At 44.5% G+C, this 26,666-nt stretch overlaps 1 protein-coding gene across 6 annotated transcripts; it reads right to left on the bottom strand.

The window, feature by feature from the left end:
• Positions 1 to 3,073: 3,073 nt before the first annotated feature.
• Positions 3,074 to 25,980, bottom strand: akap11 (A kinase (PRKA) anchor protein 11). 6 transcript variants are annotated; one of them, XM_084085108.1, is made up of 13 exons: positions 25,897 to 25,980; positions 22,994 to 23,102; positions 22,137 to 22,247; positions 21,990 to 22,043; positions 20,993 to 21,124; positions 20,738 to 20,809; positions 18,615 to 18,873; positions 13,210 to 17,659; positions 11,928 to 12,068; positions 8,357 to 8,440; positions 7,420 to 7,466; positions 6,504 to 6,703; positions 3,074 to 6,336 (listed from the first exon to the last, which is right to left on the bottom strand). In XM_084085108.1, the coding sequence occupies exons 2-13, from the start codon at positions 23,054 to 23,056 to the stop codon at positions 6,169 to 6,171; spliced, it is 5,781 nt and encodes a 1,926-aa protein (XP_083941234.1). In that variant the 5' UTR covers positions 23,057 to 23,102; positions 25,897 to 25,980; the 3' UTR covers positions 3,074 to 6,168. The 6 variants fall into 6 exon arrangements, with proteins under 6 accessions (XP_083941234.1, XP_083941236.1, XP_083941235.1 ...); XM_084085110.1 differs by having other exon boundaries at positions 18,621 to 18,873; XM_084085109.1 differs by lacking the exon at positions 25,897 to 25,980 and adding an exon at positions 24,134 to 24,920.
• Positions 25,981 to 26,666: the final 686 nt, after the last annotated feature.

The raw sequence follows: 26,666 nt of genomic DNA, 5'->3' as shown, positions 1-26,666 counted from the left end.
TCCCAGAAACGTGTATGTGTCCACCATCTAATAATAATAATAATAATAATAATAATAATAATAATAATAATAATAATAATAATAATAATAATAATAATAATAATAATAATATGATAATAATTACAAAGTTGTAATAATAACAATTTGGTTTGTGGAAGAGTTGTATAGGATAATAACATTGTAGCAACTAAAGCAACTACCATGGATAGAAATGTTGGTAGTAGTGGAAACTCTGTAGGCTTATAATTTTCGCTGTTATTTGTATTATTAACTACTTTGTCCCCTATAGCGTACTACAGCGCATTGGTCATTCAGTTTGACCCCAGATCCACCTCTCTATGTTCTGTGATTAACCACCCACATCGGTCTATAAGGATAAAGCCCACGTGATCTAAGCTTAACGATTAAAAAGCAAAAACAAAGGGTATTTTGATCAGGCGCGAGTAAACAAAAGCCGATGTAGAGATGATGTAGCTGGATTTCCCCTTTCTAGCACAAAGCCCTGTATGTCATGGATTCCATGGCCTTGACTCAACCCCCCTCCTATCCAGTGGACTCTCCCAACAACCCAGTCGTTTGTTGCTGGGAGGGAGGGAAGTGATGTCATAGGGCTGTTGAATCACTGGTTGACCCTGGATGGGGGGTGGGGGGGATTCCAAGCCAGCCAGCCAGCCTATCTGATGTCTGATGTCACAGAGAGAGAGAGAGAGAGAGAGAGAGAGAGAGAGAGAGAGAGAGAGAGAGAGAGAGAGAGAGAGAGAGAGCACTCCCCACTGGTGGTATTATGGTCAGCTCCTTGAAAATGCTGACCAATGGATTTCTACACAATGATCTCTTTACATTAGCTTACTTTATTGTGCTCAGGGCACTATAAGTTAGGCATGTGCGTGGTGCACGAGCGTCAGAATTCGTGAGAATCTGTGAAACAGTGTGACTTTAATGTCTGTCTTTAATTCTGTGTAATTCTACGTCAGACTCCTTGCCCTGGGGTTTCTGTGGTTATAGGTTTTAAGGTGACTACACTGGTCAAAGTTGCATTTTGGATACTCACTCTGCTGTGGCCATCCAATGATGCCAGGCCATCAGGTGAATCACACTAATGTAAGGTCACAATCAGTGCCTTAACATCAACAAGCAGTCAAGGCCCCTGTCTCTTGCACCACATGCACTGTAGGCTGGCTACCCCTGCTGGCCTGTGACCAAATCCTGCCTTCCTGCCTTCTCACCTATGCCCCTCCTAAAACATCTTCCTCTTGGCTTTCCTAGTATGTTACAACAAAGAAAGGAACGAGGGGAGTGTTCGTCCCTTCCTCACTTAAAAAAACTAAAACCATATAGTGGCTGAAGGAAGGTGCTCTCAGGAAAACACAGCTAAGTGTACTTAAATGAAATACAATTGTGAAGTGTTCAGATCCTCTTTGAGCCTCCTGTACTTAACCAACTAGGCACCATAATTCGCACTAATCTCTTTTCACACCCCCACATATCCTCTAATTTAATGCCTACTGGAAATGACTTCACTCCGGACACCCACAAGTTGAACATCTCTCCTTGTATGGTTGGCCCAGCAACATCTCGTTTATATGTCTGTCAACAGTCTTCGGCAGATCAGAGATCGGCTTCGGATCTGCTTCTCTGACACATTCCTCAGCTCCTGTATCACTACTACAGCCTGCAATTAGGCTTTCCTTCCCTCCTCCTCCATGGTTCTTTCTTCTTCCCCCTCCCTGCGCGTCAGACAGACACCTCCATTCATTCACAACACACAGAGCCGTATGCTGACAGGCACTGGCTATTGTACGGAACATTACCTAATTACATACGTGTGTGCATGTGTGGAAAACCATCTAATCCACAGAAACAATGGAAGTGTTGTGCGGCTGTAACGGGGCATATGCGAACTGTAGCACTGTTGTTAAGACAAGTAGGGTTTGGCTGTGCATTTTGTCTGTTTCCTTTCGCACCTGTACAGAGCAAAATCTTGAGTGTTAGTTTATCTCTGACCGTAGGAGTATGTTTTACACTCTCAGTTAAATTAACACTCAGGATATTTAAGTATACATGCATTCAAGAGGAGAGTCTGTCACCACTGGTGGAGTGACAGCTTGTTTATGTTTTAGTAGGCTTGTGTATCTCTGCAGTAGTAAAACGCAGGCAATTACAGTAATCCCTTACAAACTCTTTTGGAGGGGAAATCCACCCTAAAAAACAGCATGAGAGAGCATGCTCCAGTATAACTCCATAGTTTTCCCCAAAGCAAGAAAACAAAGATGAGTTTATATAACCTTTAAGAGAGCAATTACACTACAGAACAAATCATCAAACTGTTCATGATTACAAGAATGTGATATTTCCTTTCATTTTTCATGGTTATCAACAAACATTTGGAGCTATCATCAAGTCACTCCATACAGTTTCCCAATGAAATGTCTGGAGAAAATCTAATTTCGTACTCCTGAATTTGATGTTGCGCAAATTTCACACTTCTGATTTATGGAGAGGAATAAATGCCTAACAATTTGATAATCTAGTGGAATATAATGTAAGTTGTGGGTGATGGCTATTTTAAGCAGTCACACCTGGTGAATACACACCTTTTATGCATTGTGCACACACAGAGAATAAATCAGCCATCCCCAAACACAAGGAGCGAGAGACAGAGCTCATTATCTGCTTATTTTGACTCTGTATTGCCATGTGGCTACAATACGGTTACAACTTAGGCATGGTAAGCAGTGTGATGTTGCGTGAAATAGAGTACTTTGAACTAAGAACCTTTGCTGTGGTCTGTCCTACCATTGAGCATGTTACAGTAATATGACCATGCAAGTTTGTAATAATCTCTTTAACCAATTAAACCATATTACTTTGTTGACCAGGGTCCCCCAGGACTAGTAGCCCTGGGAGGGGCAGTATTTGGCCCGCTCCTTTTTTCACTCGAGTCACACACATCTTTTCTGAAAATAGCCTTGTAGATGGGCTATTTTCAATGAATGTTAACCTATTATGGCATGCTCAGAAAAGGTACGCCAGGGTTCACATGGTTAAAGGGAGGCAGAAACTCAGGGCACATGAAAAAGCTTTATTGTCACACACACTGTAGCTTTAACATTGACAAATATAGTGCTTTCACTTCAAGCTTAGAATGTGTAAACTATTCAGCAATGCCACAAGGGGAACAAGTAGTGTACAGTAGTGTTATATAACTTACATAAATTATTAAATATCTTATTTGGCAAAAGATTTTACGAGGAAGCAGAAAAAAAGTACAGGAGTCAGTGAACGTACATTTTTGCCTGTCTAAGGTAGGAGAGAGGCTCAAAATGTAATGCTGGACCATCAGTAACATAATAGACTTAGGCTATTGGTTACTAAATGGGCATCGATTCTCTGCAGGTAGACATTCAACTTTCACCAACACAATGGAGCGCTTTAGGAATGTATGGTACACTAAAGAAAGAATAGTACACTAAAGAAAGAAAGCAGATGCGTTGGGGAAGGGGTGGGGGGGTGAGTAACAGCATGGAAATTTCATAACTTGGCTAAACATTCGGTACATTCGTGCCTACTCATGTGTGCTCTCCCCATTCATCAAGTCCACAAATCTCAATAGCATTCCTCATCTACTTACATAAACCGAGATGCACACCAGTTTACTCATATTCAGCACGCCTCCTATAATGTCCATTTCTTCCACAGTTTTTGAATACTGGTTATAACTTAGATATCTGAACAACAGTAAATACAGGTTTGACTGGATGGTGTGATATAATTACAGTAAATTGTAAACAAGCAACACCCCTAAACTTTAGGACGCTTGGCAGCCTAGAGATAGAGCAATATAGGGGGCAAGGCATCAGCTGAGGCCTACAGCAAAGTGAGGGGAGGTTGACAAAGAAGAATCCCTAATCAGTCTTAGGCCTATACAATAATTATAACAGTAATCATATTCAACTGAAGAAGTCAATGAAGATTCAGCCATGCAGGTGAACACTGCTAACAATAGCTAATCAATAATGACAATAAATGGAAAAAACAATGTATTTTACAGGGTTTAAAACTCAAGAAGCACAGACTTCTTATCATTCTTGGACCACAGAATGTTTAGTTTCAGATGCCTCCCTCACAAAAAATGACAAAATAGTTCCTGGTGATACTCATTTGGAGCCGGTGATAACCCTCAGGGCACGTGTGTATGAAGACTGACTGAATGCAGGCTAAGTCACCTAGACTTGTCAGGTTATTGGGATGTTGCTCAGTCAAGGAAGGGAGGGGAGGACTGAGGGAGCCAGAGTGGAAATGCCCAGCCTGTCCTTAAGTCTGGTCAAAAAGTGGCTGATTGCGCGGTTCGTGTGGGGTGAAATTCAAGTGTATATGTCTACATGTGTGTATGACGGGTGAGGGTGGGATGTATGGTGCAAAATCTGTGGTCGTCACATTCCTGCGTCCCACACGGTGACGTGAGGAGCGTGGGTGACAGAATGTGTGACTCTGGGCTTGAGCTATGAGGAGGCTGCAAGTTGTGGTTTGGAGGTACAGGCTGGTGACCATGCCTTTAATTAGAGATAAGGCTTAATCTGCGTCACTGGATTCCCCAGAGTGGACAAGGAGACAGACACACACAGATCCCACGCCACCCCCCAAGCACATTAATAACATAGTGTACCTCCATGATAGTACCACTGAGTGTACTAGGGGAGCACTGTTACCATCCTAGCCATGTTTTGGCAAAATTAAGTCTTCACCAAGGCTGAACCACCCAGAACATTGAGCATTTCCAGATTGATTTTCAGCACGCCATCTTAAAAAATCTATACTGCATGTACTTCTCTCTTAATGGACCCATGAGAACATCATCCATTCTAGATAAATGTATTTTACCATGTTTGATAAACAAGGAAATTGTTGCATGGTACTGTAAGCACTGTTAGGGCATTGCATCCTGTTGCAAATAAATACGGCATCTTAATACTGACAAGGCAGCTTTATTAAGTTTTGTAAACCATTATCTTTTCAAATGAAGGGCCCATTTGATCATTCTAGCACAATATATTAGGGTATAAATTTATATAATACAGATATGAGTTTTACAACTTTAAAAGTAACTGCAGGGTTGCACAAGGGTCAAAGGCTACACTGAAAATAGATGGTATACAGTCTCACAAAGCGGGTGAACTTGTAGATCTGCTATTTTCGGTGCAACATCTGTGTACAACATAGCATAAACCTTTTCCACATGAAATGTTTCTGTTACCTTGGAATAATTGCTGGAAACAGCGTCTGAATAAAAATAAGTGCTACAGACCAATACTTGACTGGGGCAAACAAAGAGCGTCCAAAGAATACAACTGGATTTAATATTGATTGTATATTCTGTGGAATAATTGTCCTGTATTGGGATGATAAATGTGATTCCAATTATCTGGAATCCTTCTGGCACTGATAATGCAAGGGTGTGGTGTGGTGTGTCACTGGTCTCCTTAACATGTGGAAACATCACCACAGAGGTGAGCTGTGGGTTTGACATCATCAGCCCAGCAGCTACGGGGATCCCCCAACAGAAAACACATTCTCTTTCTCTTATTTCACTCATTGCTTCTCCTTGTCTTTTTCTGGTACAAATGGCCTGGGCCTTTCTTTCCCTCTCTTTCTGGTACAAATGGACTGGGCCTGTCTTTCCCTCTCTGTCTATCTCTGTCTCTCTCTCTTGCACAAGGGCAGCGAGGTGTGAGTGCTTCAATATAAAAAGGCATAGGTGGTCGCAAAATACAGTTCAGTAAATCAAAGCATGTGATATATGCAGTCTGTAACGAGAAAAATAAAACTGGGGTGGAAAGAAAAAAGGGCCTACAACTTAAGTACTCATGGTCAAAGGCATGCAATGCAAAACACGCACGCTCACAGCCATGAGAGTAAATTACAACAGCTCATTGGCATGGTGCCCTCTAGGGGTAGCGGTGTATAAAGCCCTATAACGACACTACAGAAAGGTTCCACTGTACAAGGCAACAGACAGGTCAGGAGTGGGATGGCAAGTGAGCATCACTGTGTGCAGTGCTGGCGATCTTCGTGTGGTGCAACACTGGTAGTGCTCACTAGAGGGCAGGGTTCACAGATACACTGTAAGCAGCATGGGGTGGGGGTGATGGGTTTAGGAGGGCAGACAGCCTAGACATGCTCCAGCAGCCACTGGAACAGGGGAGTCTGGTGGGGTCCTCTCCCCCCATGGGGTGGCTCTGCTCTGGGCTGGTTCTCTTCACAGTAACGCAGCAGGGCTTGCAGGAGTTCTCCCACCCGCCACTCCCTCTCTCTGAGCCTTTGGACCACTGTTGGGAGCTGGAAGGGCAAACAGAATGCAGACGTGTGACAACAATGGTGAACATGATCTTATCTAAGGTCATCGGAACACAGCCTGTATGCTTCAATTTGGTGGCATGGAGCACACGAGCGCACAGTCCTGTAAATAGGTAATGGGTGGAGTTATGATCTAACAGAGCCGTCACCTGCTGAAGCTCTCTGATGATGCTCAGTTGGACTTGTGGCAGGTCCGCCATGGAGGCTGCCGCCCACTGCAGCATGCTCCTGAGCTGGGGGTCAAGGGTCATGGGCAGAGGGTTATGGCTGAGTTCCCTTACGTCAGAATTCACCACCACCAGCAGGGCCCTGGGAGCCTGCACCTGGCTCCTGTCCATACGCACCGCCCCTAAAACACAGCAGGAAGAGGGGAAATTAATATTCATCATTGTCACAAATGTCTACCAACCTACTGTGGCAAACATGAACACAGCCACAAACAAACAATCACACAAAAATATATTTCTCCCTTCCTATGCCTCTCTTTACCTCACAGCTGCCCCTTGGGTATGAGTCTTGCACTCCTCCCCAGCCCTGTTTCATTCTGTTCAGGGTTCTCACACCCCCACACTGCACTAGACCTTACGTCGAGCTTCAGCCCCACTGGGGGTTGCGCACGCACACGAACACACACGCGAGCGCGAGCACACACACACACACACACACACACACACACACACACACACACACACACACACACACACACACACACACACTCTGTGGTTGAATGTGGGGGTGGTAAAATCCCCGACTATAGCATAAGCAGACAGACAGACAGTCAGAGGACGCCAGAGCCAAGTCCAACTGTTCTGAATCTAAAGGAGGGGGAGGAACAAGACCTCAAATTAGGAGAGAGGCCTATCTTCCCCCTCCAATTCCCTTCCAAAAGTGTGCTGCAATATCCTATATAATTTCACTTTTTCCATAACATAGCAGAGATCTTTTTAATGAATTTTATTCAAGATTATGTTATGTTTGTAATTAAAAGGGAATTTATTAAGGATGTTCTGGCATTGCAGGAAGGTAAAATGTTATAGTGTGGTGTAGATAGAAAAACATCCTTACCACTAGACTCCTCTCTGACTTCAGTCTCCTTGTCTTCAGTACAGTCACTGCAAGGCAAGAAATACCACACAGATTAGAGAGAGGGGTGGGGTGGGCTAAGGAGACTGGATGCAAGAGCACATAAAAGACAGGAACTTAAGCACAAAAGTATGCATATACTATGCAGTCTCTTTGATGTCAACACAGTGGGGGTAATAAGCCAAAAAGCAATGCATTCAATGCAATCCTGGTGAAAAGGTATCCGAGACACTGCGTAAGGAAGTTTTTCCAGACATCTTCCCATCCTACAGTAAATTGACATTCCTGCTTAATGCTTTTTGTCAAATACCAGCAGATAAAACACAATGCCTTGCAGTGCTTGCCAATACTGGAAATACTTTTTTCAATTTCCAAACTGTACTCCACATCTTTACGGTGCAAATGTGCAAATATTTGCTGTGTGACGTGCCAACAGGTAAACAGTCATTTGAAATGACTCATTTCTCCCACTTTTCAGGTTGTAAATCTGAGTCTTGTTGACACAGCCCTCGGCTACAGACTGCGCGACTCTGCTCGTTGTGATATGAGGATATCATTTTCTTTCCGGATGGAGGACGTCTAGAAGGCTTTCCGAATTCACTTCTTTTATTTTTTAAAGTATGGCAGTGAAGACAAGTTGGCATAACTGAACTGAGGGGTGGGTGGGGTGGAGTGGGTAGCTAGAAGCGCCAATAGGCTAAAGCCATGCAGCAAGCAAGCACAGACGCCAGACACAGACTAACAAGAACTTTGGCAAAGGGCCTCAAGCGAACCTTAGCGATGACACACACTGCATGCACACACTTCACCTGAAAATCGGTTATTTTCAAATGTTAACTAAATAGACCCGTAAGAGTCCATTTGAGGATTTTACAGAGTACGGTGAAGTATATCAGGTGTTAATGAGCCGGTGACCAACCTGTCAGAGGGGGAGAAGGACAGGTGCTCATCACACACATCCCCCTCCAGGCCCAGGCTGCTCCAGCTACTGCTGTTCCCATTGCTACTGGTGGAGAGAAGGAAGGTACACTGAAATCCCCCAGTGTTCATTTAAAGGGAAATTCAACCGAAATCCCATTGTTCTGATGTGAGGACATCAATAATATAGTGCGGCAAAAACTATGTCTTCTGTGCATTTCTCCACAAAATGATGAGCGCAGTTTGAGCTCATCATTTGAGCTGACCCAACGATGTGAAATGACACGTTTGACGTCATCGTTTCACTGAGAAATAAACATAGGGTACTTTTTGCAACACTAGATGGTTCTACTCACTCAATTGAAGGATTTAGGCATAAAATCAGCTACGTTTTCCTTTAACTCCGAGAGTATACAAATGGCAAATAGACCCTCACAGGTCCATTTGTACACTCTGTTAGATTAACACTGAGGATTTTACTGTGTAACAACAAGGGACACAGTCACTGTCAAAGTGTGTTAGTGCTTGTTGTGTTTTTGAGGCTATATCATAACCTCAAATGACACCTGTGTGATTTGTGATCCAATAATAACTTTACTGCAATGGAACAAACAGACAAGCAAATTATCAAAGTGATGAGCAGTTACATGATAATTTCCAAATTATACTTTACTTGAGCACTATAAGAGTCTATGAAAATAAAAATAAAAAGTTACGGAATGACTAATGGCTTAACATCATCTACCAACAACAAAGGTGAGGCTCATAACAAAAGAGGATTCTCCCTAAATGATGCATGTCTTTCCATCACTGATCCCAGTGAAGCCTGTCTGATGTTGATATAGGCATCCTACTGTAGTGTTAGATCATTACATTCTTGTCTTCTCTTAATCTTGTTAATCCCGTGCATTCCAGTGGGAGGCCGAGCTACAGCAACAGCAGCACAGAAGTACACACTAATTAGTCAGTGATTAGCCCGCTGGCTGCAGCCTGCATGCCGTCATACCGTGGTGTGCAGCGCACAAGGGCAGGGTGGTGGAGGTTATTTTTGACATCTAAAAATACCTCCTCCGATATGCATTCCCTTGTCTACGGGTTTCTCTCTGCGGTTTGTGTGAGTGACACATGCTGACAGCTCGTTCATAAGTCCGTCAGCATGCTCTGTGCCTGCATAAAGCCTCAAAGGTGATTCTTTTTTTACTCCCCTCAGTTGTTTCATCTGCGGGCGGAAATGGTTTGAGGAGGCTTTTGAAGAGGGACTAAATGAATTACACATGGTGGACTTTGTTCCTGTGGAAACTGCACCGGGGGCGACGAGAACGCTCAAAGACACACCTTTAGAAAATATTATGATACCTTCACTTGGCCCACTGTCCTAAATAACTGGCTGCTCACACATTCTGCTCTCAGTACCTCAGGACAGAATCTTGCATGTTGACTTGCTCTGCTTCCATAGAGATAGCAGGCAGCGCCAGAAAATATCAACAGCAGTTCCCACCCTATGACTTGACTTGAGACTGGGTGAGACCGTGTTGCTGAGACAGCCGAAACTCAGATCTTCTCATGTACTCTCGTGCCCATGCTCATTTCTCACTCACATACAGCACAATGTACTGGTGTCCATCCTAGGGAGGGAAACCCAACTTCCTTGAAGCTTGACATGATTCAACATTCTCACAAGAACTTGGCTGCAGAGGACCGCTAAATCAAAATCTATAACAACATTACCATGAGAGAACACATGTGTAATGCAATATTTGCTCAAATCAGAGAAAATTGTTTCTTGGCAGCGGAGCACCAGTGAGGCTTGCCATGACCTGGGGAAACCTCACGTCCGGCCACGGCCACGGGAGACTCCTTCTAACCCATGACTGACATGAACCATGGAAGAACGTGTCTTGTACGGCGCTCAACTCCAATCGCTAATAATAGTAGTAATAATAGTAGTGGCAGTAATGATGCCAGATTAACAGGGTTGGAGAAACTTTACCCCGTGCTTTAACGCTGAAGGCTAGTTGTTAAATGGAAGCGAGCTTTGTTTTTGGAATACACTTGCAGACCTGCCAACCTTGAGAACATATTTTGAGTACCACACTTGTGCACTTTCGTGCCGCTTTGCTTGAACACGATCATTTCCCACTAACAAATAGTGTGTCTGTTGCCATTATGTTGATAAGTTATATTGAGTAAATACAATAGAAATGTTTTCTTCAGTATCAAGCAGCCCTAAAGCGTGTGGCACGCTATTATAATTGAAGGAAAACCATGTTGATAATTGTCCTGTGCATATTTATTGGGGTGGCTTCATTTTCTCATTCAGCCTAGTGGCTTCGGTGGAACTACTGTCATTTACATTTAGGGTCTAATGTTATCAGCACCAAAGTAATAGGCCACCACCACCTATAGTATTACAACTTGCACAACACTTACACAAGCACTTCTAATTTGCCACAATCCTCTGAGAAAGTACATCATTCGATGTTCACTCATTACCTGCCGATTCTTGATGACTGACCAATATCTTAGCTTGCAAATTTTTCACATACATAAAGGCAGGCTAACATTAACTTAATACAATCTCAACCCCTCACCCCAGTCTGTTTACCTTTGCAAGAGAGTTCAAAGAACATCCCCACTCAAGCCATCCATCCAGCATATGGGATATACACAAGCTACAAGTAGCATATAGCTCAATGGTAGCTGCTGTACAATTTATGCATTAAGCAGACACTCTTATCCAGAGTGACTTACAAGCACAAGATCGGAATAAGCAGAGTAAGCAAGAACTCTAAGTCAATAAACGAGGTAATAGAGAGCAGAGAGAACAATATAGTGCCTCAAAGAAACTAGGACACCAAAAACAAAGAACCTAGCATCTGTCTAAACAACATGCTATCTAAATAACATTCTGCAATAACATGCTGTAGTATCGGCTTCAAGCATGCAACTATATGGCATAGTAGTTGAAAATAAACGCATGTAAAACATACATGTGTGCATACATTCCAACAAATCTCTTGATTACACCAACATTGACTTAGTAGACAACATTGAACCGTTTTGTTATCATTGGGGAGATTGCAACGACACGTCGCAGTTTGTTTAATGTTAGTGTCAGACATTGTTATTAGAGCATGCATCCTGGCAGAAAGAAATCAGCGCTCTGCTCAGCACGTGAAGGGGTGCATAATCAAACTCACAAGGCGTCGCCAGCTTTTGCATACTTTGGAGGGAGAATCGTACCAGCGTACTTTGATGTCAAAATGTGTGCCTGGTACGAAAGACGCTTACAGGTTGGCAGGTCTGCACGTGGATGTCAATTACACAGCCTCTGAAACTTGGCTTACGTGATCATCAACAAAGCCATGTCAATAAGTCACATTCAAGGTTGTTGGTGTCACTCACTGGCAAAGGCACACATAGAGAACTACTGGAAGTGCTCAGAAATGTAAACGCTAATTAGGAATCTGAAAACATCTTACATACCTCTCACTAATGTGTTGGAAACTGGATGTAGAGTATGGTACCTGGCTGTCACTAAGGTGGAGGAAACTGGATGTAGAGTACGGTACCTGTCACTAAGGTGGAGGAAACTGCTGTTATCATCTGGGGGCTCATCCTCAAAGCTCAGGTTCGACCAGCTGCCCAGGCTGTCATCTCCCACACTCAGCTGCTGGGACATGGTTGACTCAGTGGCTTCCCTCCCCGGAGAGCTACCGACACAGAGGATGGAGGGAGAGAGTGGGAAAGGGGACATGATTAAATTATACATTCCTTTATAAAAAATGTAAATGTGCAACTCCCACTAAAGAAACAGCTTTAAAAAGAATAAGAGAGAAGATATACAGACATTTCAACCTATAATACTCAAACAAAATGGTATTAGAAATGGTATTAGTATAATATAATATATTACTACAAAATGCAGACACAAAGCATGGTACTGTGCGTGCGCGAGTGTAGCTCGTCTCATTCAAATACCAGCTGAAAATGATGATTATGATGATGAAATGTTGATTACTTTGTGGATGCGCAAGGCTCGTGTGGCGAGTAGCCTATCCTACAGTAGGCTACTCAAACAGAAATTACATGGCTTCCATTTTTTCCTAATCATTCTAAACTATTTATTATATTAATCATTTGTGAAGCAAAATTATATGGCCGAGTGAGCATTGCACTACCGCTTGCAGTAGTGCAATGCAATGCAGTAGTTCATTAAATATGAAGGATATGATACACCAAAGTAGTTTAAATACAGATAACCTTGTGCCCATGCACTAAGCACCCTGCAAGTGCAGTAGTTATCTTTATAATTTCTCAAATGATTTAAGCATGTACAAGTTCACATGTTTGTTGTTGAAAAAGACATCAAGCCATAGGCTATTTTTAGCACCATAGTAGCCGTCTGTTGGTGTCGGCTCTCGGGTGCATTTAGCAACTTTTTATACCCACACCTTCCAACCAACTGATCTCCCGACTTCATTCGACTGGCAGTCTGTAGTAATCTGTAGTAGTCTGTTTTGTGGAGAGCTACCTTTATGGTGTGGTTAGCAAAACGTCAAGTCAAGTATTGTCCTTTGTAAACACTTTTAAATCAATGAGTGATATCAATGTTTAAAGGCAAGATGAATGCATCTTGTTGTAGTGATGAAAATCAATACAAATACCAAGAACTGAAAACTTTTACATTACTCAATGGAAGAGAGGTCAATGAAAAACTAAATGACCAAAATCCCATTACTGGATGATTTCTAATCAACCAGACCAGAACTTTACAGCTAGCCATAAAGAGCAGCATGTGTACAGGGCAGTAATGGAAAGCTACTGTAAGGGTGAGTCATGGTGTGTGTGTACCTGAGGTTGGCGGCCTGGCAGGCATTGGACAGTGCTGAGGTCATTATCTCAGTGGTCAAGCTTTCAGCGTAGCTAGCCCCATCATGGCCGATGCCGCTGTCTGCATTGAGGCTGGTGTTGCTCAGCTCGCGCTTGGCTGTCTCCATGGCTGTGGACACCATCTCCTCTGCGAAGGCCGCCCTGCAGTCCATATGGATGTGGATCTTCGGGATCTCAAGCCCACAGAGTCGCTCTGCCCCAGAAGCACACTCCTGAGCCCTCTTCCTCCTCTGGCCTGTCTGGTGCTGGTGGTGCCGGCTGGGCTTGCTGCAGTAGGGGCACTCCTGGGACTGACAGTAACGGCAGGTCCTGTCCCCTAGAGTTTGACCCAGTGTTGCGCTCTCAGACAGCCTCTCAGTGTGGGAGTATCTGTCCAGGCCTTGCACCCTCTGGTGCTCTCTGGCCGCTTGTCCAGCTGAGGCAAGGCTCATCTCCAGGGTGTCATCCACTATCTTTCTGGCATAGTGCTCTATGACCTGCATCACCCCGCTGCTATAGACTCCATCATACAGGCTGCCTGTACTGTGGTAGTGCCTGCTCTTACCCTCCTTGGACAACAGGGGGCAGGAGAAGGAGTTCCTGATGAGATTCTCTGTCATGTCTTCCAATTTGGATTTCTTATAAAGGCAGGAATCCGTCAGAGACTTGGGCAAACGCACAGAGGACGGGCGCAGCTTGCATGTGACATCACAGGTGATGTTGTATGCCAAGGACTCCGCAAAGTTTACCAAGTTTCCGTACTCCCTTTGGCTTTGTTCCTCTGAGTCCCTGCAGCTACACTGGCCCTCCTGACATGAAGGAGAACCCATGGTCCCTAGTCTGTCCCTGGGAATAGAGCCCTCGTGGCCAGACGCCTTCCATTCCTCTGGTAGGGACCTGGAGGAGTGAAACAGGCCAGTGGAGGGTCTCTGCTTTATCTTGCGAGCAGCATGCGCCAAGCCCAGTTTGATGGAGCGGTAGGCCAACCGGCTGGCATACTGGTCGAGGACCAACTCCCTAGTGCCTCCCTCCTTCTTGAGAACCCTAATGAGGTAGCCGGCATATTCATCTGTCACACTCTCACAGCTGGGGTACTCAGAGGACAGGCCAGAGCTGGAGCTGGAGGCTGTGGTCGTGGTGGACGCCGAGGGGGAGGGAGGGTGGAGGACAGAGTTAAGCAGGGCACTGGACCACTGCTCGGCCAGCCTCTCCACTCTGCAGTCTCTATTACTCTGGTCTGTACTGGGGAGGAGCTGGTGGTGGTAATGAGGACATTCTGATCTGGAGTCCAGGCTCCTCCTCCTGAGAGCTCTGCGGTGGGGACACTGTTGTCCAGAGCCCACCATCCTCTTCACGTCACTGATGACCTCTCCTGCAACCTCCCCGGCATAGACCCACAGTGTGTTCAGGGTCTGCTCCGAGAACTGGGCCGTCACGCTGTCTCTCCTCCTCCCCTCGTCCCCTCTCCCCGCCCCACTGTCCACCACCGCCCCTAGGGTGTCCATTTCCGTCGCCATAGAGACAATGTGGTAGGCCAGCCTCTCAGCATAGTGGAGGGCTTCCTTGTTTGACATTCTGCGACACGATGACAGGTTGAGCTCAGGTCGGCGAACCCCCGTCTCCAAACTCCTGGCAGCGCCAACCACGCCTCCATCTTCTTCTTCTTCCTCCTCCTCCTCTTCCTCCTCCCCTTCCTCGTTGCCCTCCGCCTCCTCAGATAGAGACCTCATCAGTTTGAGCATGAAGTCGGCCTTGTCTGCCTCAGGTGTGGAGTCCTTTGACCCCGGGTCAGGCTCGGGCTGATAGTGCGGAGTGGGAGGGGGAGTCGCAGGGGAGAACTCTTTCGCCAGCTTGCCTTTCAGCTTCTTGGAAAACTGCCTGATCTGCTTCTCCTTAGACAGCTCATATGGTTGCTGGGGGGTGGAAGGGGGCGTGCCGGGGGTCCCACTAGATTTCAGACTGGAGCTGGGGGACGAGTCACCACCGGGCACCGGTGACTTCCGCCGCCCTCCTGCTTCTGAGCCCGGCACGTCTAGTGTGTCCTTCATCATCACGGGGTGCGTCTCAACCATGGGTCTGGTCTTAGAACTAGGCTCGCAGACGGCTCTATCCTGACTCTGAGAGGGAGTAGAGAGAGAGTCGATGCTTGCTCTCTGCACAGTCGCCTCTCCCTTCCTCATAGACCCACAGTCTTTACCATCATATCTGAAGCTCTCCTTGTCAGCTCTATTTTTTGAGGGGGAATCTGGGACATCATCACTGACGGTATCAGTTCTGGAAGAGGAGCCTCTTCGGCTTCCGATGGTCTTCGTGAAGAACTCTGCACAGTCCCCAAAACCCTTTTTCATTTTTGTGGCAGTTATTAGCTCACAAGCCTCGTTTACTATCATATCCACCATGTTGCCAGAGAAGTTGTGGAAGGGTTTTTTTCCTTGAGAGGGCTCTTCCTCTGCGGCCTGGTTCAGATTGCCATGGGAGAAGTGGTCAGTCTGTGTGGCTGTGGTTGTGTCAGAGGAGACTGCAGTCAACAGGCTCCTCTTTGGGCTGGTCTGGGAGGTGTGGGCCACACTAGTCTTACACTGACAGACCTCCTCAGCAGACTGGAGATGGGAGAGGGCCTGTCCGGCCTGGGGGACAGGAACACAGCTGGCCATGCCTGACACTGTGAACAAGGCTTTTTTCACTGTGCAGCCAGCTTCTTCACTTGAGGGACCAGGGTCTGCTTCCACTGGGCTAGTGTGGAAAACTTGCTGCTGGCCAGTGGTAGCACTGCAGGTGTGAGTGGTGGTGTCCTCTGCACTGACATAGTAGATGTTGTCTAGAGAGACGCTGATAGCTGCCTGACTTGTAAAGGCCACGTCAGCCTGGGAGAGTTCAATGAAGGCCTCCTGGAGAACTGACTCAGACAGATCAGAGGCGTAGGAGGACACCACCTCCTCTTCCTCGTCTTCCTCCAGCCCACAGCTAAAAGGCCAGTTGCTCGGGTTGAGAGGGGTGGAGGGGTGGGAGAACTGACAAACCTCCATTATGCCCTCAAACACTAGCTCCTCTGCCAGGTCGGCAGCAAAGCGTGTCACGGTGCTGTGGAACATCCGCTTCTTCACTGCGAGAAATTCCTTAAGAGCGCCGGACACAGCCTCCCCAACCAGGAAGCCAGCCAGACCACCGATGGCCCGCTCTTTCAGCACGTAGGCATGGCGCATGCCAATCTCATGGAAGGCCATCTGAAACACTGAGGAGGTAAGCCTGGCAGCCAGGTGGCAGAGTGTGGTGGTGCAGGTGGACACGCCCTTTTGGAGGTCTCGCAGGGCGCTGCCTAGGCTCATCTCCACCAGATCTGTGGCAAACCTCTGTATGCCGTCCTTCAAAGACTGAGGCTTCTGCTGCAGCGTGGCCACTGTCACAGTCTCCTGGATGTCTGACAGTTTCATCAGGTGACCCGATGGATTCTCAAACTCCTTATGGCAGACACAGCTGAGGTTCTTGTTGTCACTGATGTCAGTGGGTGACTGGTAGCCACACACAGAACCCAAAATCTCTCTGGAGAGACTGTTGGCAAAGTCAGAGTAGGTCTTATATAGTGAGCAAAGGTCCTGGGGTTTACGCAATTCTGAGCCATCCCCTCCATTCCCGTCAGTCTTCCAGAAGTATTCCATAGGCCCACCAGTGTCTCCCAAAGGACTGAAGGCTGAGGAGCTGACAGGGCTGAAAAGTGGACCCCCATTCTCTTCGCAGGAGGTTCGCACGGGCCGGGGAGAATCAGGAACGTCAGAGTGGGGGGAGTAGGGAGAGCCTGGTTTCAAAGGAGTGGGTTTCTTCACATTAGCAGGGAGGGTGGGCTGGTCAAAGCGCTGAGGGTTCATGCCCTTGGTGGAGCAGCCTCGGGACACATACTTGGAGCCACTGATGCTAGTCTCAGAGGGCCTTCTCTTATGGGCGGTGGCGGCATGGGTGGTGTCCAGGGGCAGAGTAAGAGTGCCACTCTCTGAGCTAAAGTCATCCAGATCATCAAACTGGTCAAAGCTGTCAAAGAACTCACTGACCTCTGAGTCAGAGTCTTCAACTCGCTCTCTGGGTCCCCCTGGCACCTGGGGGATGTCCAACTTCGCCAGCAAACTCTTCTGGTAACCCACCTCGTCCAGGAAGATGATAGGACTTGGGCTGGAGCCATCAGACTCTTCTGATTCGCTGTAATTGGTCGAGGGCGGGGGTAGACAGATTCCAGGATTACAGTGGGTCCACTGGGATTCCACACCTGACGACCTCTGCACAGTGACAGACACCTCAGGCCCCGGCCTGTGTTTGGTTGAAGACTTCTTGGAGGAGCTGCTTATGATCACACGGGAGCCTGAAAGGTCCTTTCGTCTCTTATGGGCTGGGACCGTCTGGGATGCTACGTCCCGCTTTTTACCATGGTAATAGGGTGCTGCAGCTAGAGACAGAGACATGTTAGAGGAGAGAAATGGGTTAAAGCACTGTTTTGGGCGACAAGCTCAAAGTAAAATATGACTGCAAAAGAGAAAGAAATCAAAGGAGTTCAGTAAAGGAAACAATAGAGCCGTCAGTCAGTGTTTATCCAATTCATTCAGGGCCACTTTGCCTTCATAATTACATATAATTCAGATGGATCCCCACCTGAAAACTATGTCACTGCATTTAGCAGTCAATGTTATTTTCATTCACATCAGTTATCTATTATATTGTTCTAATATTTCTTGGCTGTCTTGAGCTCTATCGTTGCTGGCTCATTCAACAGCCAGCAACAAATCATGCATTGGTTAGCAAGATCCTTGATCATGGCTGTGACATCATTTATATGCAAATGAATGCCAGACACTGTCAGGTTAACACCAGAGTGGTTAAAAGAGAGAGTGGAAGTCAACGGAAGTCCAAAATACTTGATCGTCACGTGGCTTCACTCATGAATCAGTTCCCGGAGGTCCTCTGGTGGGCAATTTGAATGCATTAAACAGAGACAGAACTGCGATTTTTGGTCACACTAGTAATCAACAAATCCAGCGATTCACAATATTTAAATAACGCATGCGTGTGTAATTACATCAATGTCATAAAGACATAACATTTGCTTATATTTTAGTGTGAACAGCTAATGTTACCTCCCTTCTTGACATATTTAAAGACGTTACCTTGTTAACTTGGCTAACGAGTATATTGCTGTTGCTTATTGCTTTAAAAAGTGCACCACAAATGGTCTGTTCTGTTGCACCTCTACAGCGCTGCTGGTGTTTAATGCCAACTTCTGGGATCAGGTCTGGAAATTGCTGTGAAAATAATTCTTCCATTGGATTGGAGTGATTGGAGTCACCAGTCTGTCTTTACACCATTCTGGTTATAACAAAAACAAATCTAGATATGTTCTCATGCACCGTCACCCGTGTCCTCTTCCTCCAGATGTTCTAGGGCAGTCACAAAGTCATCCTCAATTGATGACACAGACTGGTTGGTGTCGTCTTCCTCCGGCTGGCAAGGTTCGGCTGTGCCCTTGTGAAGGGCTTGCAGCTCCAGGGCGTAGCGGACACCTGCTGCGTAGCGTCCCAGCAGGCCCACCAATGAGGACACACTGGCCTGGGAGCAGGAGCTTGGGCTGGGACCATGTCTCAAAACACATATTGCCTTTAACCAGCACTGTGTATAGAAACACAGAGAGAGAAATAGAAAAAGAGAGAAAGTTCTGATTAGTATTATTAGTGACCGAAAGTGCCACGGTAAACACTAAACAGTATTGTCATGATAATTATGGATATAAATTATGGTGAAATACTATTACTGCCAGAAATAGATTTTTATCATAATACTCAATATTGCTTCTATAGAAACCATACAGCATTAAACTTTCTAAATGAAACCTAACAAAGTATGAAAATTACAGGTGTATATAATTATATTATATAGTACTACCAGACTATAATAGTACTACTAGTACTAGCACTACTAAGTAGTAATAGACGTAATATTTCTATTTCTATGATTTAACACATACTGTTATTAACCTAGGTGTTAGGTAATATGTAGTCCTTGCCATGAACAGGCATCTATTTCAAAAACACGGCATCATTGAGAAACGAAATCAAGAGAAGTTCACAAGTTCACAAGGCCACCAGTAAGGGACACACCAGGGGGGAAATGAGGTCACCCAAAATGTCCAGCTTTGCCATCTAGTTTGGGCTGTCACGACTACAAATTTTACTTGACAATTAATTGTCACACAAATAATTGCGATTAACGATTTAATCGTGTTATTGCCATTGAACATACATGTATGTTACATCTGTTTGCCATTTAGGCTTCGTAATAAAAAAAGTTGCACAGGGCAGATGACAAATATCCAATGAAATATAAAGAATACTGACATTTAATAATTGTACACTTTAAATGTTTTTATATGTATAGCGGAAATACTGTAGCTGATCTACAAGCTTCACGTTGTATGCTTGTAGATCTGCTATTTCCGCTTTTTATATTATTTTTCAACATGGAAACGATTATACAAAATGCATTGCAATTATCTCAAATAATTGCGATTAGACGATTATGTAATAATTGTGACAGGCCTACATCTAGTGCGTGCTGCTTGTTGTCAAATGTATGCGTACGGTATCTTGAGGCACAGATGGTTTCTTCTCTTGAATCACATAAAATCCAAGTTTTCTTGGATCTTCTTGCTTACAATTCAGCACCAAATAACTGTTTGAGTGGCATAATTAGGCTATCATAGCAATCCTTGGCTTTAGCTAGAGCTAAATAGACAAGTCTGTCTACGTATAATAGTTGTTCTGATAACAATACTAGTATCATAAATGCCTCCGATACAACCTGCTGGATTGGGTTTCTGTGAGTTAGTCTATGCACCGATCCGATATGACATAATTTATCACAAGATAGCAGCTCATTTAAGTTACACAGGAAAACAACACATACAGTGCTAGCGGAGAGTGTAACATCAAGTCAGAGCTAGAAAAATGTCAGCAATCCCACCAGTAAAGTTTTCACCGAGGTATATAGTGAAAATAACAGCATGCCGGTACATCCCTACTGCCAAGGAATAATCATCTCATTCAGATTTAGAAAAATAAATACAACAGCACTTGGTGAGGAGAGTCTGCATACCATCAATGGCTGTCACGCTCCTGAGAGCCCCAGACACAAGACAAGCTAATCATCTGAGAGCCTTTGGCTTTACAAACTCACTGGAATTCACATGGGAGTTTTTCTTTCTCCCAGTACTACAGACGGGCAGCTGGAAGTGCAGCTTGTTATGGCTGTGCTCTTGATTGCGGTTTGATATGTTGCATATGCAGAACACAGCATCACTTAGCCCTACAGTACCTCTGTCTGTGCCTGCGCTGTAGGGGCAGGCGGTCTCGCTGTCTGCAATACAAAACCCACAACAAAAGCCATACGGGGGCACGCGCACGCACACACACACACATGCGAGAAGGACAAAGCTGCAATTGCGGTCTAAGAAAACAAACTTCTTCTGTCCTTCCACCTGCGTTTGTTTGAGAGGGTGAGAGCAACATCTCACAGCTGTGCGTATGCAACGAGGGATGGCACCTTTGGTCTGAAAAATTAAGAAGGGGTGAAAACAGGAAGGTTGTAAACAAAGAGGAAGTGAAGCCCTTTTTGCTATGCATTCGCTCGTTCTCATATCCCTTTTCTCCAGTGTCTGTCGTCTGCTCACTTGTGCATTATGTATTCTTATCAAGTTTGCTCTTTTCACACGGGTCTTGGTCATGGTCTCTACCTGGGTGCCGGTGTCCTTGCGTTCGGCCAGCCAGCGGGAGTCCTTTAACATCAGCACCTCATCGTTCTTCAGACTATGGACGTGGACGGACCGTAGCAGCTCACACAGCTCCCCCGGCAGAGAAGAAAGAGCCTAGGAAGGAAGCAGGACCAATCAACTTGTAGACTGCTAGCTCAGATGAGAATTGGTCTCAGCATAGCAAAGATAATGAATCATGATCATCACTGGGTCTGGGACCCTAGATGATCGAAACCCATTATGATCAAACACCCTCTATCGGATAACCTTGATACATATGACCCAGTGTTTATGAAGCCCCACCATTACCAAATGTATAACAGTTATGTGAATATAACATTTTAATTGTAGACTCTAGCTCTACAGCAAATGTTGAAGGGCAACAGATCATTTTAAATGCTGGATATTACAGGAAAAAGATGCCTATTGACCAAAACGTTGCCTAAATGAAGTTGTCCTTATTGTGCAAGCGTAGACGGTGTGCGGGTCATTTTTATTGTAAATTTTTATTGTACTAATATTATGAAAAAACTGCACTTATGTTATATTTTGGCGTTCTCATAAACAGCAAATACGTTTTATATATGTTGGAAAAATTAGTTTGAACAGCTAAATCTGCCCCACCCCCAACATTCAGTTGAGCAGTTCTGTGATGTCAGAAGTGGAGGAAGTCCACCCTGGTAAACTAATTTATAGGCCAATATTATACAAGAAGTACTGTCAATACAGTGTACATCTAGGAGCGTCCTCCACTGCTGATGTCATCACTGTGCAGTTCCATTCTCCTACCAGTAGGGTCACCTTTTCAAAACTTCTCATTTGACGTCCATATTTTCCATATACTTATATGAAAAAAGAAACTGATATTGTTGTTTCGATATGGACTAGTATTTAAATATCAGAAATTGTCCCTTATCTGTTGCCCTACCTTTAATATGAAAGTTTTGCACTAACCATCATACACAACTGTAAAGCTTACCTGAAGAGTGACATCTTCCCCTTCACAGTGACCGGGCAGACACACAAAATGGATCTGAAGAAGCACAACCATTGTCAGTCTCAAAGTTTTTTACATTTCTGTGATTAGGCTTTGTGTGTGTACGTGTGTGCGTGTGAGTAGACAAACCTCCGTTAACTTTGTTGTGTCCCTTGTCTGCAGCTCCACATCGACACTACACAGCTCTTTTTTGTTCCTCAGAAGGCTCTTCACACACTGTGGCCCGCTGTCACGAACAGTCTACAAACCCAGACATTTATCATGAAGTCCAATAGCAGCGCTATCAAGCGTTATTAAATATGAATTTCAACAGGTTTTGAGGACCATGTGGAAAACTTTGACTGCACTGCATTACTTTCTTACTGCGTTCCTTGTAATGAAAAACAGATAAATGTACAACAGAATAGGGCTAGTGCTTTGTGATTTGGCCAAAATACTATCGTCACGTGGCGTCACTCATGAATCAGTTCCCGGAGGTCCTCTGGTGGGCGATTTGAAAGCATTAAACAGAGACAGAACTTCAATTTCTGGTCACACTAGTAATCGATACATTCTTTCAGAGAAAATACCTAAATCTACAGGAAGTTTACATTTTTCTTTGAAACTAATCCTGCGGGTGTTTTTGTGGCATTGTATATTGTCAAAATCGGCTTTGTTTGCATTAGTATGTGCTTAAAGAGTTTGCAAGTAATGCTAGTAATCAATACATTCTTCCAGAGAAAACACCTAAATCTACAGGAAGTTTACATTTTTCTTTGAAACTAATCCCGCTGCTGTTTTTGTGGTGTTGTTTGCATTAGTATGTGCTCACAGTTATAATACAATGGAAGTCAATGAGACTTTATTTTATATTTTTGTATTACTAATTTCTAAAAAAAATCTAAATGGACTAGTTCCATCATGACAACCTAAGTACACAACCTAAACCTCTACCAAAGTGTCCTTGCACTTTAAGAAACAGTAGATCATAAACATGGTGGGTGCACCTCTTTCCGGATGGAGGCTCTGGTCCTGAGTGGGACTCCTCTGATACGGGCGCAGGCGTCCATAGCAACAGAGGGCTGGGCGTGGCTGGCTGATTGGCCCGCCACTCACCTGTTCAGAAAGGGAGCAGAGAATAAGAGATGGGTGGTGGACTACTGGTGAGAGTGTCGGGTTGCATCCCCGCTCACATGTAAAAGCTGAGAACCGTATCACTTTTTTTTGGGGCGGTGTAGCCGCCCCCTATAAGTGAGTTTTGGACACCGACCAAAAAATTTGTGTACCCCCCTAACCCAGCCAATCACATTACAGCTAGTGTCATCATCACTAACTGTAATGTGCTTGGCTGACTTTGCAAATTCAGGACTGTGATTGGCTAGCGAAACACATGACACATGTGCAGCCCTATGAATAGCAGTATGGACTTTAAAAAAAGTCTTTTATCCTTTTTTTAAAGTGAGTCATGTTGTGATGACCACACACCGCCCACTTCACACTGGGTGTGATTTTTTTATCAATCTACACCAATTACAAGACCTGGAATTTCCATCAGTCTTTCACACTACTACTCTGAAGTCTCACAACTCAATAAAAGCAGTGATGGTATCAGTGAGCTGTGAAAAGTGGAAGTACTATTGCATTACGCCTCCATCCACTGTCATAGAGGAAGAGGCCAAAAACAGGGAGTACAATCTGGAGCGGTCAGGAGGAGTTTAAGTGTGATTAAGTCCCGAGTGTCAAATAAACAGAAATTAGGTCTTAGCCAGCCACTCATTAACAGGACCAAAAGGTTTTAAATGATGATTAGACAGGCTCAAGCATGCGACACAAATTACAAAGCATTTAACCTGACTCATGAGAAACACATTTTCATGATTTGGGCTGTGGTTCTTTTGTTTGTGCACAAGGACATAATCTTATAAGAACCTTGTGAAAAATATGAAACAGGCTCTTAGAAGTAGTTCAAATCCTGATGGTGAGGTTAGTATAATGTAGGCCCATTTTGCCTTTGATATTCTTTAAACACTCAGGCCTGCATCAATGATCAAACAGTGAGGCAAGAGAACAGGGGTGTGTGTTCTGAACCAGAGGAGGGGAAACACACTCAGTAAGCATGACAGAGCTGAAGGCGGCAAAATATTTACAGTGTACAAGGAGGAAAAGTTTCCCAAGAAATCCAAGCCTTTCCTTTGAGGTGCTGTCCAAAGCAGCCGGTTGAGTCTAGACACGGGCAGGCGGTCCTACGGATCAGCCCCCATCCTGCACCCTGAGAATCGGGAGGGAAAAGCGCATGCCACTGGCTTCCTCTGGCAATCGAGGACCTGCTTGCTTCTCACGGGTGCATTAGCGGGCTGTTCAAAAACAACAAAGCCAGCCACTGCTGCCTAACCTCAACTATGCAGCACATCCCGGCTCAGTCATGAGAGAAGGAGTCACAATGATGTCTATTATGGCAGTGAATATGTATCTAGAACAGGGTTGGCATTAGCAAAGCGTTTTTCTGTAGCCTGTGGTGTGCGTGTGTCTGTGTGTCAGCCTCAGCACTCAATGATTCCTTAACTTCCTTGGGGTTCATTTCAAATAGATATCAGAATCCTAATAGATCTCATTCAACTAAGGGCCGACCGAGCAGTTGAGTTAGTATAATGATAAAGGTATGCCCAGTGTAATCTTGATGCAAATTATGAAACTTACACAGCACATCCAACTTATATGGTAGAAAGGCAGCAATATTTTTTTTTAGGGGTAGGGGTCTTTAATCATCTTAACGAAAGAAACGTGTGGGTAGTCTGAGAGTGTGCATCTTTTAGATATTTTCAGCATGTTTGAAGGTGGGAAGACATACCGTAAACAGAGCCATAGTAAAGAATTGGGAGAAAACTACAACCTTCTGTGAGACCAGAGAAACCAGTATACTGGTCATGGTTTAACAAAGTTATACTTGTGTGTGCTCTGTGGGGGGGGGGGGGGGGGGGGGGGGCAATGACACTGCATAGTGTGACACTATGTAATTCAGTATACCGCATAGTGTCATTTAGTCATAGTGTCAGCTAGTCCGTGTCATCATCATGCATAGTATGAATGATGACATGGATGACACGGAAACACAAGCATTAATAAGCACACAAGCAGTCACTGAGTCATGAGGAAAGGTGATATGTGATGTAGTCCACACACAGTAAGTGGCACAAAACATCCATTTGACACTACAGAAGCACAACAACTACCAGCAAAAGTGACAAGACAATCAAGCTTTTGTAATCCGGAAGGTATAGCGAATCACCGCCAAATAAATAAATAAATATGACGTATGATTCATGAATGTTAATTTCCACAACCAGTATGATACCCGGTAACAAATTGTATATAATAATATTATGACACTAATTCAACGGTGACTGCTGTCTGTGAGGAAAACAACAAAAACAACAACAACAACAACAACAACAACAACAACAACAACTGCTAGGATGGAGGAGGAGACCACCACGGTATCTCTTCACATTAGGATGGAGATGTGTTCACTTCAGATGATTCGACACCCGTTAAATAGGCATAATGGCGTACACTGCCGTTATTAAAACCAGTGCCATGCTTTGCAAAATGTGGTAATTTCGAGGACATATAGAAGAAAGCCATACATTATGTACAAAGTGACACAATGATATTAAATATCATATTATCGTTCGTCTGTCAGTCAATAATACTGTTATTAGCAGCAAAGGCCTCGTTCAGCTCGGCCTATGATGTCAGCTCATATTATTAGCAGCAGGCTAACGGTAGCAGCGTACAAGACACGGCAATAATGACCGTGACACATCAAAGAAAAACGTACATTTAGTGGTGGTATTACTGGATGTCCAAAATACGCACACAAGTGTCTTTTATCAAATGGTTCGTGTCTCACCGTTCAGTGTAGGACTGTGGCATTGGGTTGACGATGTCCAATGTTTTCATGATGTGCGACGGGAGAACGATTCGTTCATTCTGGACAGTGTTGCCAGGTTTTGCGAAAGAAACAAGCAACCGGGTATATGAAAACAAGCCCAAAAGAAGCCACATATGAAGCACTTTAAAGTAAACATATATACATTGGCTATTTGAAAATAGCCAATCTACAAGCTCACAACGCGTCAGTTTGGAGGGTGGTGAGATCTGCTATTTTTTTAAAGAAAGTCTTGGGAAAAAAAGTGAAACATTTTGAATTTGTTTAAACATTTTAACAAAAATGATTGAGAACCACTGGTTTTAAAACTACATAAGAAACATTAAGCCCAAATAAGCAACTACACTTTTAAAAAACAACCCCCAAAAAAACTGCAACCCCGTCGCAACTACCAATATTTACAAGCACCTTTACAGAAAAACAAGCCCAAAGTCGGTTATAATACGCAGACATGGCAACAACGCTGCTTCTGGCAGCAGGATGTAGTGGATGTTTTTTGGAGGTTAGGACTTCAGCTGGACTGGAAGCATGATCGACCACTACATCAGAGGTCTTCAACAGGGGGTCCGTCAAATATTTGTGTGATAGGAGGAATCAGTTTTTTACATTAACCACTTCAACCGGAGCATCCCTATTCTGAGGAGAACTTTAGCCAAAAAGATCAGATATACAACATTGTGAGCTTTTAGAGCTGCTATTTCTGCCTAAAGTTCTCCTCGGAATATGGTGGT

The sequence above is a fragment of the Gymnoscopelus microlampas genome (assembly GCF_963454915.1).
Source record: "Gymnoscopelus microlampas genome assembly, chromosome: 17".
NCBI classification, from domain to species: Eukaryota; Metazoa; Chordata; class Actinopteri; order Myctophiformes; family Myctophidae; genus Gymnoscopelus; species Gymnoscopelus microlampas.
Note: the sequence above shows the minus strand (reverse complement) of the source record. Positions and strands in the feature narration are given on the sequence as shown.